At 38.1% G+C, this 12803-nt stretch overlaps 2 protein-coding genes across 3 annotated transcripts in view; one reads left to right on the top strand and one right to left on the bottom strand.

Moving 5' to 3' along the window:
- The window catches only part of Etfa (electron transfer flavoprotein subunit alpha), a 77775-nt gene that overhangs the window by 47158 nt on the left and 17814 nt on the right, over positions 1-12803 (top strand). The window contains exon 10 of one of the 2 annotated variants that reach the window (XM_029558812.1): positions 1807-1875. The exons of the other annotated variant lie outside the window; for it this stretch is intronic. Within the exon in view, the coding sequence (XP_029414672.1) occupies positions 1807-1875 (69 nt within the window). The remainder of the gene's footprint in view (positions 1-1806; positions 1876-12803) is intronic. 2 annotated transcript variants of the gene reach the window in all.
- Positions 2312-12803, bottom strand: part of Tmem266 (transmembrane protein 266) — a 163253-nt gene continuing 152761 nt past the window's right edge. The window contains exon 13 of the mRNA XM_008823429.3: positions 2312-2425. The gene's annotated coding sequence lies outside the window, so the exon portion shown is untranslated. The remainder of the gene's footprint in view (positions 2426-12803) is intronic.

Raw genomic sequence — 12803 nt, 5'->3', positions numbered from 1 at the left:
AGGCCCCAAGACTAGGAATGGCGCAGGGCCCAAACTAGGAGTGTAGAAAGGTGGGGTGGGGGTGGGGGGGGGATGGAAGGGTGAATGTGGCTTAGGGAGTCCGGGCGGGGAGAGTTGCGCTATAGACTTACCCCAAGAGGCCTGAGGATGGTAGTGCAGGCTAGGAGAGTTAGGCCGTGGTGCAGGCTCAGGGAAGCAGAGAGGGGTCAGGGCGGGGCCAGGACCAGAAGTGGTGCTCCTGGAGCCCAAGAAAGGGACTGAGTTGGTCTGGGTGAGAAGGATCAGGAAGCAGTATTGGTTCCCCAGGTGTCTGGGGCCCCAAGACTTGGAATGGCGCAGGGCCCAAACTAGGAGTATAGAACGGCGGGAGGGATGGAAGGGTGAATATGCCTTAGGGAGTCCCGGCGCGAGAGTTGCGCTATAGACTTACCCCAAGAGGCCTGAGGATGGTAGTCCCTAAATAATATCTTAATTAATGCTATTTAATATTCATTAGGATTTTGGCAGCCATATCCCACTATTGGCAAGAATTACACTTTTGAACACCCAAAATCTCCCCCTGCCTCTACCTCATGTGACTTGCCTGCCATTAAATCACATCTCCACTGTCTAGTACTAATACATTATTTGTTTTTAAAGCTGTACACAGTTATGTTCATTTATTATTATTTAACTTGGGTCCATTTACCACTCTTTTTTAAAAAATTTTTTTTATTTATTATTTTTATTTTATTGCCTGCGTGTAGGTAAGTGTAGGTAAGTGCACCCATGTCGTGCGATGCCCACAGAGGACAGAAGAGGCTGTCATATCCCCTGGAACTGGAGTTATGGACAGTTGTTAGCTGCCATGTGGGTGCTGGGATTCAAACTCGGGTCTTCTGCAAGAACAGCCAGTGTTCTTAACCACTGAGTCATTTCTCCAGCCCCATTTTACCACTCGAGTATTTTAAGGCTTTATTTCTTTTTCTACTCTCTTTCCTGACTTGGAAAGATGTAGTATTTTGTTTTGGTGCCATGTTTGTGATACTTCAGAAAGTTTTTGTCACCATTCTTTCCAATGGTAAGAAGCAAGAAGTTCCCTATTTCAAGTAAGAGAATGTATAAAGTCAACTTATAGTAGCATCACAAAATACTTGCTTTTTTATTATTATTTGAGAAAATATGTAATATCCAAAATATGGCATGAATTTAGTTACATAACTTTTTGTTCACAATAATTTATACATATGAAAAGTTATTGAACACGTGTGTGGAACAGTTTCCAATATCCTGTGGTTTCACACCCCTTGTAAGGATTAGACTTCTCACCAGAAAACACTAGTTAGTTCATAGCTTACTATTGTCACAGTGACTACTTTGTATTTTTAATTAACTTGTAATTAATTTCAAATTAAGGAAAATCAAACTTAAAAATAGCATGCATATGTGTACATATATGCTTACATTTTTCTGAACTGTTTACAGTAATATTGTACATTTTACCCCTAAATACCTCAGTGTTATTTTCCTCAGAATAGAAATATTCTCTCAAAGTATGGTTACGTTTTATATCCCAATTTTGTCAGTTAATATTCTAATTCCAATTTTAATATTTTAAGATTCTAGTTTTCCATATTTCCATATTTCACTCGCCAATTTTATCAGTTAGCCTGTTATTCATTACAGTATCCCTGATCCCCCAGTACAGAATCCACTTTTGGGTAAAATATTGCCTGTGATTGTCAAGCCTCCTTAACCCTCAGTTTCTTGGTTGTAGGGAGCAGTAGTTCTTGGTTCTTACTTGACTTCAATCTTAACCTTTCCCAGTGCTCCTGCCCCATCCCTCCCACTTCAGATGGTTTTGAGAAAACTAAGGAAGATAAACAGATTGGAAAGGTATGTGGCCCCCTGTTTTGCTAGCTGTAGGTTGCAAATTTGGCATTAGGCTTTCTAAAAGCCAGTTCGTATTGGGAAACAAGATCAGTGCCCTGATTTACAGTGTTCTGAAGATAAAACAGACTAATTGCACATGGGAAGTATCATTTGGCTGGGTATCAAGATCAGAGAGATAGATATCCCTGGAGTCCTTATAAAGAAGACACTATTGATTGACATCCTCAACAATACCTTTACTATAAATAGGATAGTAGCTTTATAGAATTGTTTTTATGATGTCCCTCAAGGTGGGCCAATTACCTAATAGTAAGTGCGTACCCATGAGAACAGAAATTTTTGGTTTTGTGTCTGCTATTGAGGCTTATGCTATGGTAAAATTACAAGCTGGCAAGTAAGTTATAGAACTGTTCTTCAAATGAAATTTTACCAGAAGGAAGTGAAGGAAGACGTAGAGCTGAAGTCACGTGGTGAATGTAGAGAGCTGCTAGCTTAACTCTCTCTTCTTGCAAGGTGATTAGAGAGCCTAGAGCACAGGGTAAAGATGGCCTGTCTGGAGAAAAAAAAAAAAAAAAAAAAAGGTGTGCACTATGTGGCTACAGACAGTTCTTCACAGACATACCTGCCAGATTGAAATCTGACTTTGTCTGATAGCATTTTATTACATTGTTTAAAATGTCACCATTTTAATAGCCCCTTATTATCATCTTCTTACTGTCAAGTATTGGCTTTTGTTCTACTTCACAAGTACTTTTCTACAAAAGCAAAGATCATGCAAGACAAACCCCAGCTTATCTTCAGGTATCATAGGTAAACACTATCCTTTCCTTGTCTGCCTGTTCTTGGGAGCTCATCATTTCCTTCTTCCCTAAGAACAGGTTTAGTTACCCACTTCCTGTACATACAGTGTCTTTCCTCTCTTTTTTGTAACTTTAAATATTTTTATTATTTCTATGTGTATGAGTATATTGCCTGCATGTATATAAGAGCACCCATGTTGTACATTGCCTGTGGAGGTCAAAAGAGGGTGTCAGATTCCCCTGGAACTAGAGTTACCAACAGTTGTTAGCCATTGTGTGAGTGCTGGGAATCAAACCCGGGTCCTCTGCAAGAGCAGTGAGTGCTCTTAACTGCCGAGCCATCTCTCCACCCCCTTTGTAACTTTAAAAACTCTCCATCTACGTGGAAACTCTTTTCCTCCCAAACTGTCACCCTTTTTCTTCTTGCTAAACAAACCAAGCTTGAAAAGTTGTTTATATTTACTATATTTTCTTTTTTTTAACTGCTGAGCCATCTCTCCAGCCCCTACTATATTTTCTTCCCATTATTTTCATCGAAAATTATATAGTTATATAAATATATTTGGCATATTATTGAAATAACACCAAATTTAAGAAACAGTGTTATGGTACAGTTGAAAGCCTGTGACCTCTTCCCTCCCCTCAAGAGTAACCATCATCCTAATTTGATGATACTGTTCTAATACATTTCATTTTTGCTTTTGCTGTGCTTGTGCAATCTCTAAGCAGTATGTAGTTAACTTTTGAATTTAAGTACTGTGTATACCTGGGCATAGTGGTGGATGCCTGTAACCCCAGCACTCAGGAGGCTAAGGCAGGAGGTTGCCATAAGTTTGAAACTGGCCTGAGCTGTAAACAAGCCTGTCTCAAAAAGAGAAAAAGAAAATCAGTTGTGTACTATGGACGATTTACAAGTATGCTCAAGGTTGATCCTCTCAGGTTTTGACCTGTAGGTTTTATGAGCAAGTTTATTCATCTACAGTGTAACACAAATGTTACCATTATCAGTGTGCTAGGATAACTTGTTACCTAGTATTTTGAATATAGTTTTAGGACATTATATCAATACCAGCATAATATTAGCCTTCACTCCTAGTTAATCTTATTTTTGAGGTTTATCTACGTCAATGCAGGTAACTTTCATTTGTTTCATTAATCTATAGTATTGTCATATGGATATATCACACCTTACCTCTTTTCCTATGAATAGATATGTCTATAGACTGTATGTTGGCCAGAGGTGAGAGAGGGAGCTATGTTATCAGCTATTCAGTGGTATCAGAGTATGTGGGAGAAAGGTGGCAGAGAATCTCATCAGATCTAAAGAGATGATGGGTTTCTGGTCTCAGCCCCTGTGTGAACTATTATCTAAAGCCTTGAGTCAGTCAGTGAAAAGAAAACAGGAAGTCTCAAAGCGGATGTCTCTGGATTCCCTTAACTTATAGTTATACCCTATGAGCACACCACATGATCTGATCTGGAATGAGATAAGGCACAGCTGCTGAGTGGATTGGATAATCTCACTCAGATTCATAAACACTTTAAATGTGTACACATACAAATTCTTGATAGATGTTTGTGTTAATCTGAATAGTGACACCTGCATTACAAAGGCACAAGTTGAGGCTTGGTGTGGTGGCACATATTTATAATCCTAGCACCTGGGAAATGGAGCCAGCAGGATCAGATATTCAAGGCCAGCCTCACGTACATTCATAGCAAGTTCCAGGCCTGCCTGGGTCACATGAGAACCTGTTTTTAGAAAAAAATATTATTTTATGTGTACGAGTATGTTTCCTGCATGTGTGTAAGTGCACCCATATCGTGCAGTGCCTGCAGAGGTCAGAAGAGGGCATTGGATTCCCCTGGAACTGGAGTTATGGATGGTTGTTAGCTGCCCTATGGGTGCTGGGAATTGAACCTAGGTCCTCTGCAAGAGTAGTCAGAACTCTTAACTGCTGAGCCATCTCTCTAGCCCTGAGAACCCATTAAAAAAAAAAAAATAGGAAAGGAAAGGGAAGGGAGAGGGGAGAGAAGAAGGAAGGTGGGGGGGAGAGATTAAGAGTCTAGGCTTTTGCCAGGCATGGTGGTACATGCCTTTAATCCTAGCACTCGGGAGGCAGAGGCAGGAGGATCTCTGTGAGTTCAAGGCCAGCCTGGTCTACGTAGTGAGTTCCAGGCCAGCTGGGGCTACAGGAAGACCCTGTCTCAAAAAGACCAAAAAAAAAAAAAAAAAAAAAAAAAAAAAGAGAGAGAGAGAGAAAAAAAAGAGTCTAAGCTCTTACTGTGCTGCCTGAATTCTGCTCTTAGCATTAACATTTCCTTGCTGTTTGACCTTGGAAAAAAATGCTTAACCTCTTGTGCCATAGTTTTCTAAGATGTTTAATAGTGATAATAATCTCTATTTCATAGAGTTGTAAATATTAAATGAGTGAATATGTAAAACAAAGTTAAATGTGTGTGTTATCATTTATAACTGCCTACATATTGTAAATGCTATGTACTAGCTATTTTTACAGTTACTATTGCAAACTTTTTTATGTATGTGTTGTGTGTATATATGAACGTGTGTGGAGGGGTGTGCAGAGGCCAAAGGAAGATATTGCCTATCTTTCTTTATTGCTCTCCACCTTAATTTTTGAGAAAGATTTTCTCACTGAACTTCACTGAAACTCACCTTTTTGGCTAGGTTGGTTATCTAGTAAGAGTGGGGATTCACCTGTCTTCACTCAACCAATGCTGGGGTTAAAGGCAGGCGTGTGGGCTGTATTCGGTTTTTACAAGAGTACTAGGGGCTTGAACTCAGGTCCCTTTGCCTTTACAGCAAACCTTCTTCCAAGGTTTTTTTTTTTGTTGTTGTTGTTTTGAAATCATAAACAATCATTAAATTATTTCTCTAACTGGTATTTGTCAGATTGATTAGATTTTATTAACATATTAATATTTGTTGAGTTCAGAGTTTCAGATTGATGCTATGACTAGATTTAATTGTTATGAATTTTAAAGTCTTGGCATATTTGAGAGTATATGTTTTATGTTTCTTTCTGCATTGCCCTCAGTGAACTATTGATGATACTAACCTTATCTTTCCAGCTATCCAAACACATAAGCATGTTATAGTCAGAGAATCTGTCATCTGATGTCAGAAAGTATGTCTTTACCCTTAGTGTAGCATCGTAGTAGGTGTGGATTATGTTGCCTATATTTTGCTATTTTGCTAACAGATCAGCTTCCTGTTTATAATTCTGAGATTAAGTGACTAGAATCAGGTTACCAGGTGATAAAGCAGTTTTAGGAAATTTACCAAGACAATAAATTTTGTTGACCTTTCTTTTGAAAATTCACTAGTGTTGAAAAGTCAGTGTGGAAACAAACTTTATAGAGTTGTTTGTATACAACTGGGAATAAATTTATGGGATGGGCTACCCTCTAACTTGCTAAAAAGCTGAAGATTGACAACTGCTTTCATACTGCATTATCTAGCTTGGCTTTTAACTCTAAGAGAACTGTGTTCACAAATTGATGCTTTTTTCCTTTGGGGTTGGTATAGAAGCATTAAATTGTACTAAAATATTTATATGTGAGTGCATTTGGCTGAAAGCAATTGATGTTCTGTCCCCAAGAGAACAAAGAGAAATGCTGTATGGACCCACAGTCCAGAAAATACCCTAAGCATACTTCTTAAAAGGTAATTACATGGCCTGGATGATCAGAGCCTTACAGGGAAATGTAAGTGACAAAAGAAAAGGTATAGCGTGTGTAGGTTATCATTTGCTTTATAAGTTGTGCAATTGACAAAAATTAGGAGTTCGATTTATCAGACTGATTTCTTATATTTATTCCAGAAGGCCAGGATCAGTGGCATTGTTTTACCCATTATCATTTTATTATATAAAGTCAAATATTTAAATTTCAGAGATTCTATTGAGTTCTTTTTTTTAACCATATCTGCTTAAAAGCATGCTACTAATATGATAGATTGCTGTGTCTTGTAGATAGTCAATCTAATTTAGCAGCCGACATGAAAATCAATTAGAGTAGATAGCAGATCTACTCTAGCTATCTTGATGAGGTAACTTGAAAGGAATAAAACCGCTAAATGCTATTCTGAGAAACACATTGTAGTTTGGGGTCTTTATATGAAAATGAATTTATTTTTTCATGCATGGTTTCTGGTAGATAAACATGCATATGAATGTAAAAGCATATAAGACACTGTACTAAATGGAAAGACAACCAGTGGATTTAGTGTATATGTGTATATAATTCAATACTTGGATTTACTTTGAGGCCAAAGATATGAATACTAAGATACACAAAAGAATATGTTAAAGCTGGGCTTGTTGACACACCTCTATGATACCAACACTCAGAGGCTGAGGCAGGAGGATTGCAAATTCAAGGCCAGTCTAGGATATAGTTCCAGGCTAGCTGGGCCACATAGCAAGACCCTGTCTCAAAAAACAAAAACAACATAAAAGTTAACAACTTAGTTTAATTATATGTTTATATGTTACTGTTAACCAAACTTACTCTGAGAGCCAATTTGGGAAATAATATTTTAACAAGTGGGATTATGTGTTCCATTTCCTTTGTTTGTTTGTTGTTTTTGTAACATGATCTTTTTGTAATGTCTTGGCTGGCCTGGAACTCATTATGTATATCAAGTTGACCTCAAATGTGTGGTATTGGTCTTGAACTTGTGATCTTCTTGCCTCTACCCCCTTAATGCTGGAACTGCAGATGTGTGTCACCAGCCTGGCCCATTTCCTTAAAGTGAGATTGCTTTAGAGAATCTCTTGTTATGTTTGATGCATGGCACACTTTTAATTTTCCTCCTGGCATAACCTTTCCCCATAACATTAGCTCTATTCCAATCCTTTTAACTTTAAGATGAGGCCTAAAGGAGGATTTGTGTAACTCTGGCTGAACTTCCCAACTCAGGATTTTTTTTAGAAATATACCTTTTATGGCCAGAGAGATGGCTCAGTGGGTAAAGATGCTTGCTGCCAAACCTGATGACCGGAGTTTCATCCTCAGAACCCACATGGTAGAAGGAGAGAACCAACTCCCCCAAGTTACTTTCACGCATACAGACATGTCCTCACACACAAACAAATAATATTATTTTTTTAAGTATGCTTTTTAAAACAGTTTCAGATTTACAGAAAACTTGTATAGGTGGTACAGAAAATTCCTATAAATACTATATTCAGTTTGCCCTATTATTACTGCACGTGAAATACATTTTTGAAAGTTACTAAAACCAGAAAATTCTAGAATTTTTAATTTATTTTAACTTAATTTTTAGGGTGTGTGTTTTTGCATGATGTGTGTGAGTGTGGATGTATGTACGTGTGCCATGGTGCACATGTGGAGGTCAGAGGACAACTTTGTGGAATTGGTTCTCTCCTTCCACCTTTCTGTGTGTGTTTGGGGTGGGGGTGGGGGTTGAGCTCAAGTTGTCAGGCTTGTGTAGCAAGTGCTTTTTGCCCTTTGAACCATGTTACTGGCCCAAAGTAAGTTGTTTTTTTTTCTTATTTTCCCATGTGTGTGTGTGTGTGTGTGTGTGTGTGTGTGTGTGTGTGTGGTGTATGCCTTTGTGTGTTTTTGTATGTGTGGATGCATGTCTGTGTTGATGCACATGCACATGGAGGCCCAAAGTTGATGGTAATAATCATCCTCAATGGCTCTTCTACCGTATGCATCGGGGAAGAGTCTCACTCAAACCCAGAGTTTGTCCATGTCGTGCTAGCCAGCCTACTCTGGGAATGTCCTTACTTCTGGGGCTAAAATTATAGGTGGGACACCCCAGCCACATGGCATTTATATGTTATATGGGTTTCTGGGGATTCAAACTCTGTTCCTTACACTTGTAAGTGCTTTAATCGCCAAACCATCTCCCATACTCCTACATTAATTTTGTTGAAGGTAAAAAAATTGCATGAAAAGTTCAAGGGGATAGTTTTCTTTTTAAAAATTAGTTGTTTGTGTGTTTCTGTGTCTGGGAGTATGAGTGGGTATGTGGGCATGTGCCATGGCTACCGAGTGGAGGTCAGGACATCTTTGTGGAGTCACTTCTTTCCACCATTATGTGCGTTCTAAAGATTGAACTCACATTGTCAAGTTTGCCTGTCAAGTGCTTTACTTGCTGAGTCATCTCACCGGTCCTCAAGGTGTTAGCTTTCCAATGGCATTTTATTGTGAGAAATTATAAAAATATGTAACTTGCTATTTTAGCCATTTCTAAGGATACAGTTTAGTAAAAAGTATGTCCAGTGTAATGAGACTGTTCCCTACTGTTTCCAAAATTTTTTATTACCTCAGACAGAAACTATGTATTCATTATGTAGTAAATAACTCCTCATTTGCACCTACCTCCAGCCTACTGATCATTAACTTACTGTCTCTGTGACTTTGCCTATTATAGATATTTATATAACTGGACTTGTATAATACTTATCTTTTTCTGATTAGATCTTTCATACAGCTTTTTAAATTTAATGCACGCTGTACTATGTATCAGAACTTTGTGTATGTTTTTATTTTTATTTATTCATTTATTTTTGGTCTTTTTGAGACCAAATGTTTGGTCTCCCTGTAGCCACAGCTGGCCTAGAACTCACTATGTAGACCATGGCCTCAATCTCACAGAGATTCTTCTACCTCTGCCTTCTAGATGCTGGGATTAATGGTGTGTATCTTCACACTGGCTTTCATTTATTTATTTATTTATTTATTTATTTATTTATTATCTATTATTTATTCATTTATTTATTTATTTTATTGGTCTTTTTGAGACAGAGTCTCCCTGTAGCCCCAGCTGTCCTGGAACTCACTATGTAGACCAGGCTGGCCTTGAACTCACAGAGATCCTCCTGCCTCTGCCTTCCGAGTGCTGGGATTAAAGGTGTGCACCATCATGCCCGGCCTTCATTTATTTTTATAGCTAAAAAAATACTCCAATAATTCATCAGTAGCTATTGATGAATGCTTGGGTTGTTTTATTTTCACCTTTTGGCCATCATAAATAATATTCCTGTGAACATTCATATACAAATACCTGCTTGAGTCTCTGTTGTTACTTCTGATAGGTCCTGACCTAAGAATGGAATTGCTGGATTTTATGGTAATTCTAGGTATAACTTTTGAAAAATGGCCAAACTGCTTTCCTCTGGTTTCTTTGTAGGTCTTAGGAGCTTCTTGCCATAGAAATTATCTTAGTAATGTTACGTTAAACATTTTAAAAGGCTATGTGTAAACCATGGCCTAACTTTTAGAAGTTTGGGAAAAGAGATAGCATAATAAATGGGAAGCATACTGCTCGGAGGTCAAGAGACCCGTGTTCCAGGGCCAGCTCCATTTCCTGTAGTCTAGATTTTTAAAAAATCGATTAAAATAGATTACATAGATAATCACAGCTCCTTTCAGCTCACAAATTCTACAGATAAGTAAAATATTGCATATTGTGACTTGGATCAGTTAAATTCACTGATAAAAATTTTGGTAGTGAAAATAAACTTTATATGTGACCTGCTAAAATGCAAAGCTTTGTAATAGATTTCATTATATCTTGAAGTATTCTGTGCCCTATATTCAAATGTTTCATTGTGAATTAACATGAGTAGATTTGGCCAAGTACATCACTGTGTGCTTGGCTTTTCATAATTTCATGTATACTCTTAAGTATGTTTCCCTAAATGGAAAATCCCATGAATTAGTGTAGAAACTAATTAGGTAAATGAAAAAAAAAATTTTTTTTTTTTGGTCTTTCTGAAGCAGGGTCTCCCTGTGGCCCCATCTGTCTTGGAACTCACTATATAGACCAGGCTGGCCTTGAACTCCAGAGATCCGCTTGCCTCTGCCTCCCAAGTGCTGGGACTATAGGCATGCACCACCATGCCCGGCATGAAAATTATTTTATTACAAAGTAATTAAACCATATTTTGATATGAAAGCATTGTCTTAAGGAAAACTTGTTTCAGGTTCTAAACATACTACTAAGAAGTTGAAATCTGTAATTTTTTTATGTTGACTAAAAGTCAAGGGCTGACATTTCTTGCTTTTTTACTTACATTTAAAGTTTCAGGGTGTATAACACAATACAGTTATTATCTGTGCTAAAAGTTATAAAAAAAAAAAAAAAAGCTGGAGAGATGGCTCAGCGGACCTGGGTTCAGTTTCCAGCACCCACATAGCAGCTAACAGCTATCTGTAGCTCCAGATCCTCTTCTGGCCGTATCCTCTTCTGGCCTCCGTGGGTTTGCATGCACGGGTACACTTACATATATATGTGAAGCAAAACACTCATACACATAAAATAAAAATAAATGAATCAGGGCAGGGCGTGGTATTGCACACCTTTAATCCCAGCACTTGGGAGGCAGAGGCAGGAGAATCTCTGTGAGTTCGAGGCCAGCCTTGTCTCTATAGCAAAGCCAGGCCAGCTGTACAGGGAGACCCTGAATGAATGAATGAATGAATGAATGAATGAATCAATCAATCAATCAATCAGTCAGTCAGAAATTTTTTTAGTTAAAAAAGCAACAACTTCAAGCCTAGCATGGTAATGTACTCCCAGAGCTTGGGAGGTAGCAGAAGGAGATTATGAGTTCAAGGCCAGCTTGGGCTACCTTGTTGAGACCCTGTCTCAAAAAAAAAAAAACAAAGGCAGGGCCTATGGCTTAGTGGTAGTATGCTTGCCTCACATATACAAGGCCCTAAAGAGCAAAATCTTTGGACATTTGGGTTATTAACATTTTGAACAGAAAGTCTGAGCTACATAATGAATCACACAATATTGGTATAAACAATCATCAGCTTTTAGCATTATGTAACCAGGATGGTTGTGAAGAAGACACTAATTCCCTAGACCTCTTGGAAGAGAAGGTGGGCTTGTGAAAAGAATATGGAAGAATTTATATCTATGTTGAATTTAGGGTTTCAGAGAATCTGTGGCTGAGAAGACCCAGCTCTATGTTCCCTAACCTGCTGAGCATAAAGTACCCATTCATGTGAAAGACATTCAGAGGGATAAGGAGTCATTTCAAGCAAATCATTAACTTTACTTCTAGATATTTCCCTTTAATGGTTATTTGAGACCAGATGCTGGCTTCATTGATATTTAACCAGAAAATGTCAGCTAGTTTTCGGTACAGGTTTCATAAATTAAAAGAAATAAGCATCAAAAGCCATTTATAGATTCAATGCAATGCCAATCAGAATTCCCGTGACATTTTTCACAGAATTGGAAAAAAACCATCCTAAGATTCATGTGGAAGCACAAAAGACCTCAGATAGCCAAAGCAACCCTGAGCACTAAGAGCAATACCGGAGGGATTACTATACCAGATTTTAAGCTGTATTACAGAGCTATAGTCATAAAAACAACATGGTACTGGCACAAAAATTGACCCATAGATCAATGCAACAAAATTGAAGACCCAAATATGAGTAAATGCAATTTCAGCCACCTGATATTTGACAAAGGGGCCAGGAACATTCACTGGAAGAAAGACAGCATGTTCAGAAAGTGGTGCTGGCAAAACTGGATCTCCACCTGTAGAAAAATGAAACTAACCCCCTATCTTTCACCTTGCATAAAAGTCAATTCCAAATGGATCAAAGATCTCAATGTAAAAGCCTGAAACTCTGAAACTGTTAGAAGAAAACATTGACAAATACCTACAAGATTTAGGTATAGGAAAGAATTTTCTAAACTGGACATCAGTTGCTCAGGAAACAAGGTCAACAATCAACATGTGGGATGTCGTTAAACTGAAAAGCTTCTGTACATCAAAGGCAGAAACCAAGGAAATGAAGAGAAAACCCACAGAGTGGGAGAAAATTTTCACCAGCAACACATCTGACAGAGGTTTAACATCCAGAATATATATTGAACTCAAAAAACAGAGAATCAAGACAAGAAGCAACCCAATTAAAAGATGGGCCAAGGAGCTGAAGAGAGAGTTCTCAAAAGAAGAAGTAAAGATGGCTATGAAGCATCTTAAAGGATGTTCAACATCACTAATAATTAGGGAAATGCAAATTAAAACCACTTTAAGATTTCATCTTACCCCAGTCAGACTGGCTAAGATCAAGAGAACAAATGATACCAAATGTTGGAGAGGA

The sequence above is a fragment of the Nannospalax galili genome, unplaced genomic scaffold (genome assembly GCF_000622305.1).
Source record: "Nannospalax galili isolate Female #2095 unplaced genomic scaffold, S.galili_v1.0 scaffold28, whole genome shotgun sequence".
Lineage (NCBI taxonomy): Eukaryota > Metazoa > Chordata > Mammalia > Rodentia > Spalacidae > Nannospalax > Nannospalax galili.
Note: the sequence above shows the minus strand (reverse complement) of the source record. Positions and strands in the feature narration are given on the sequence as shown.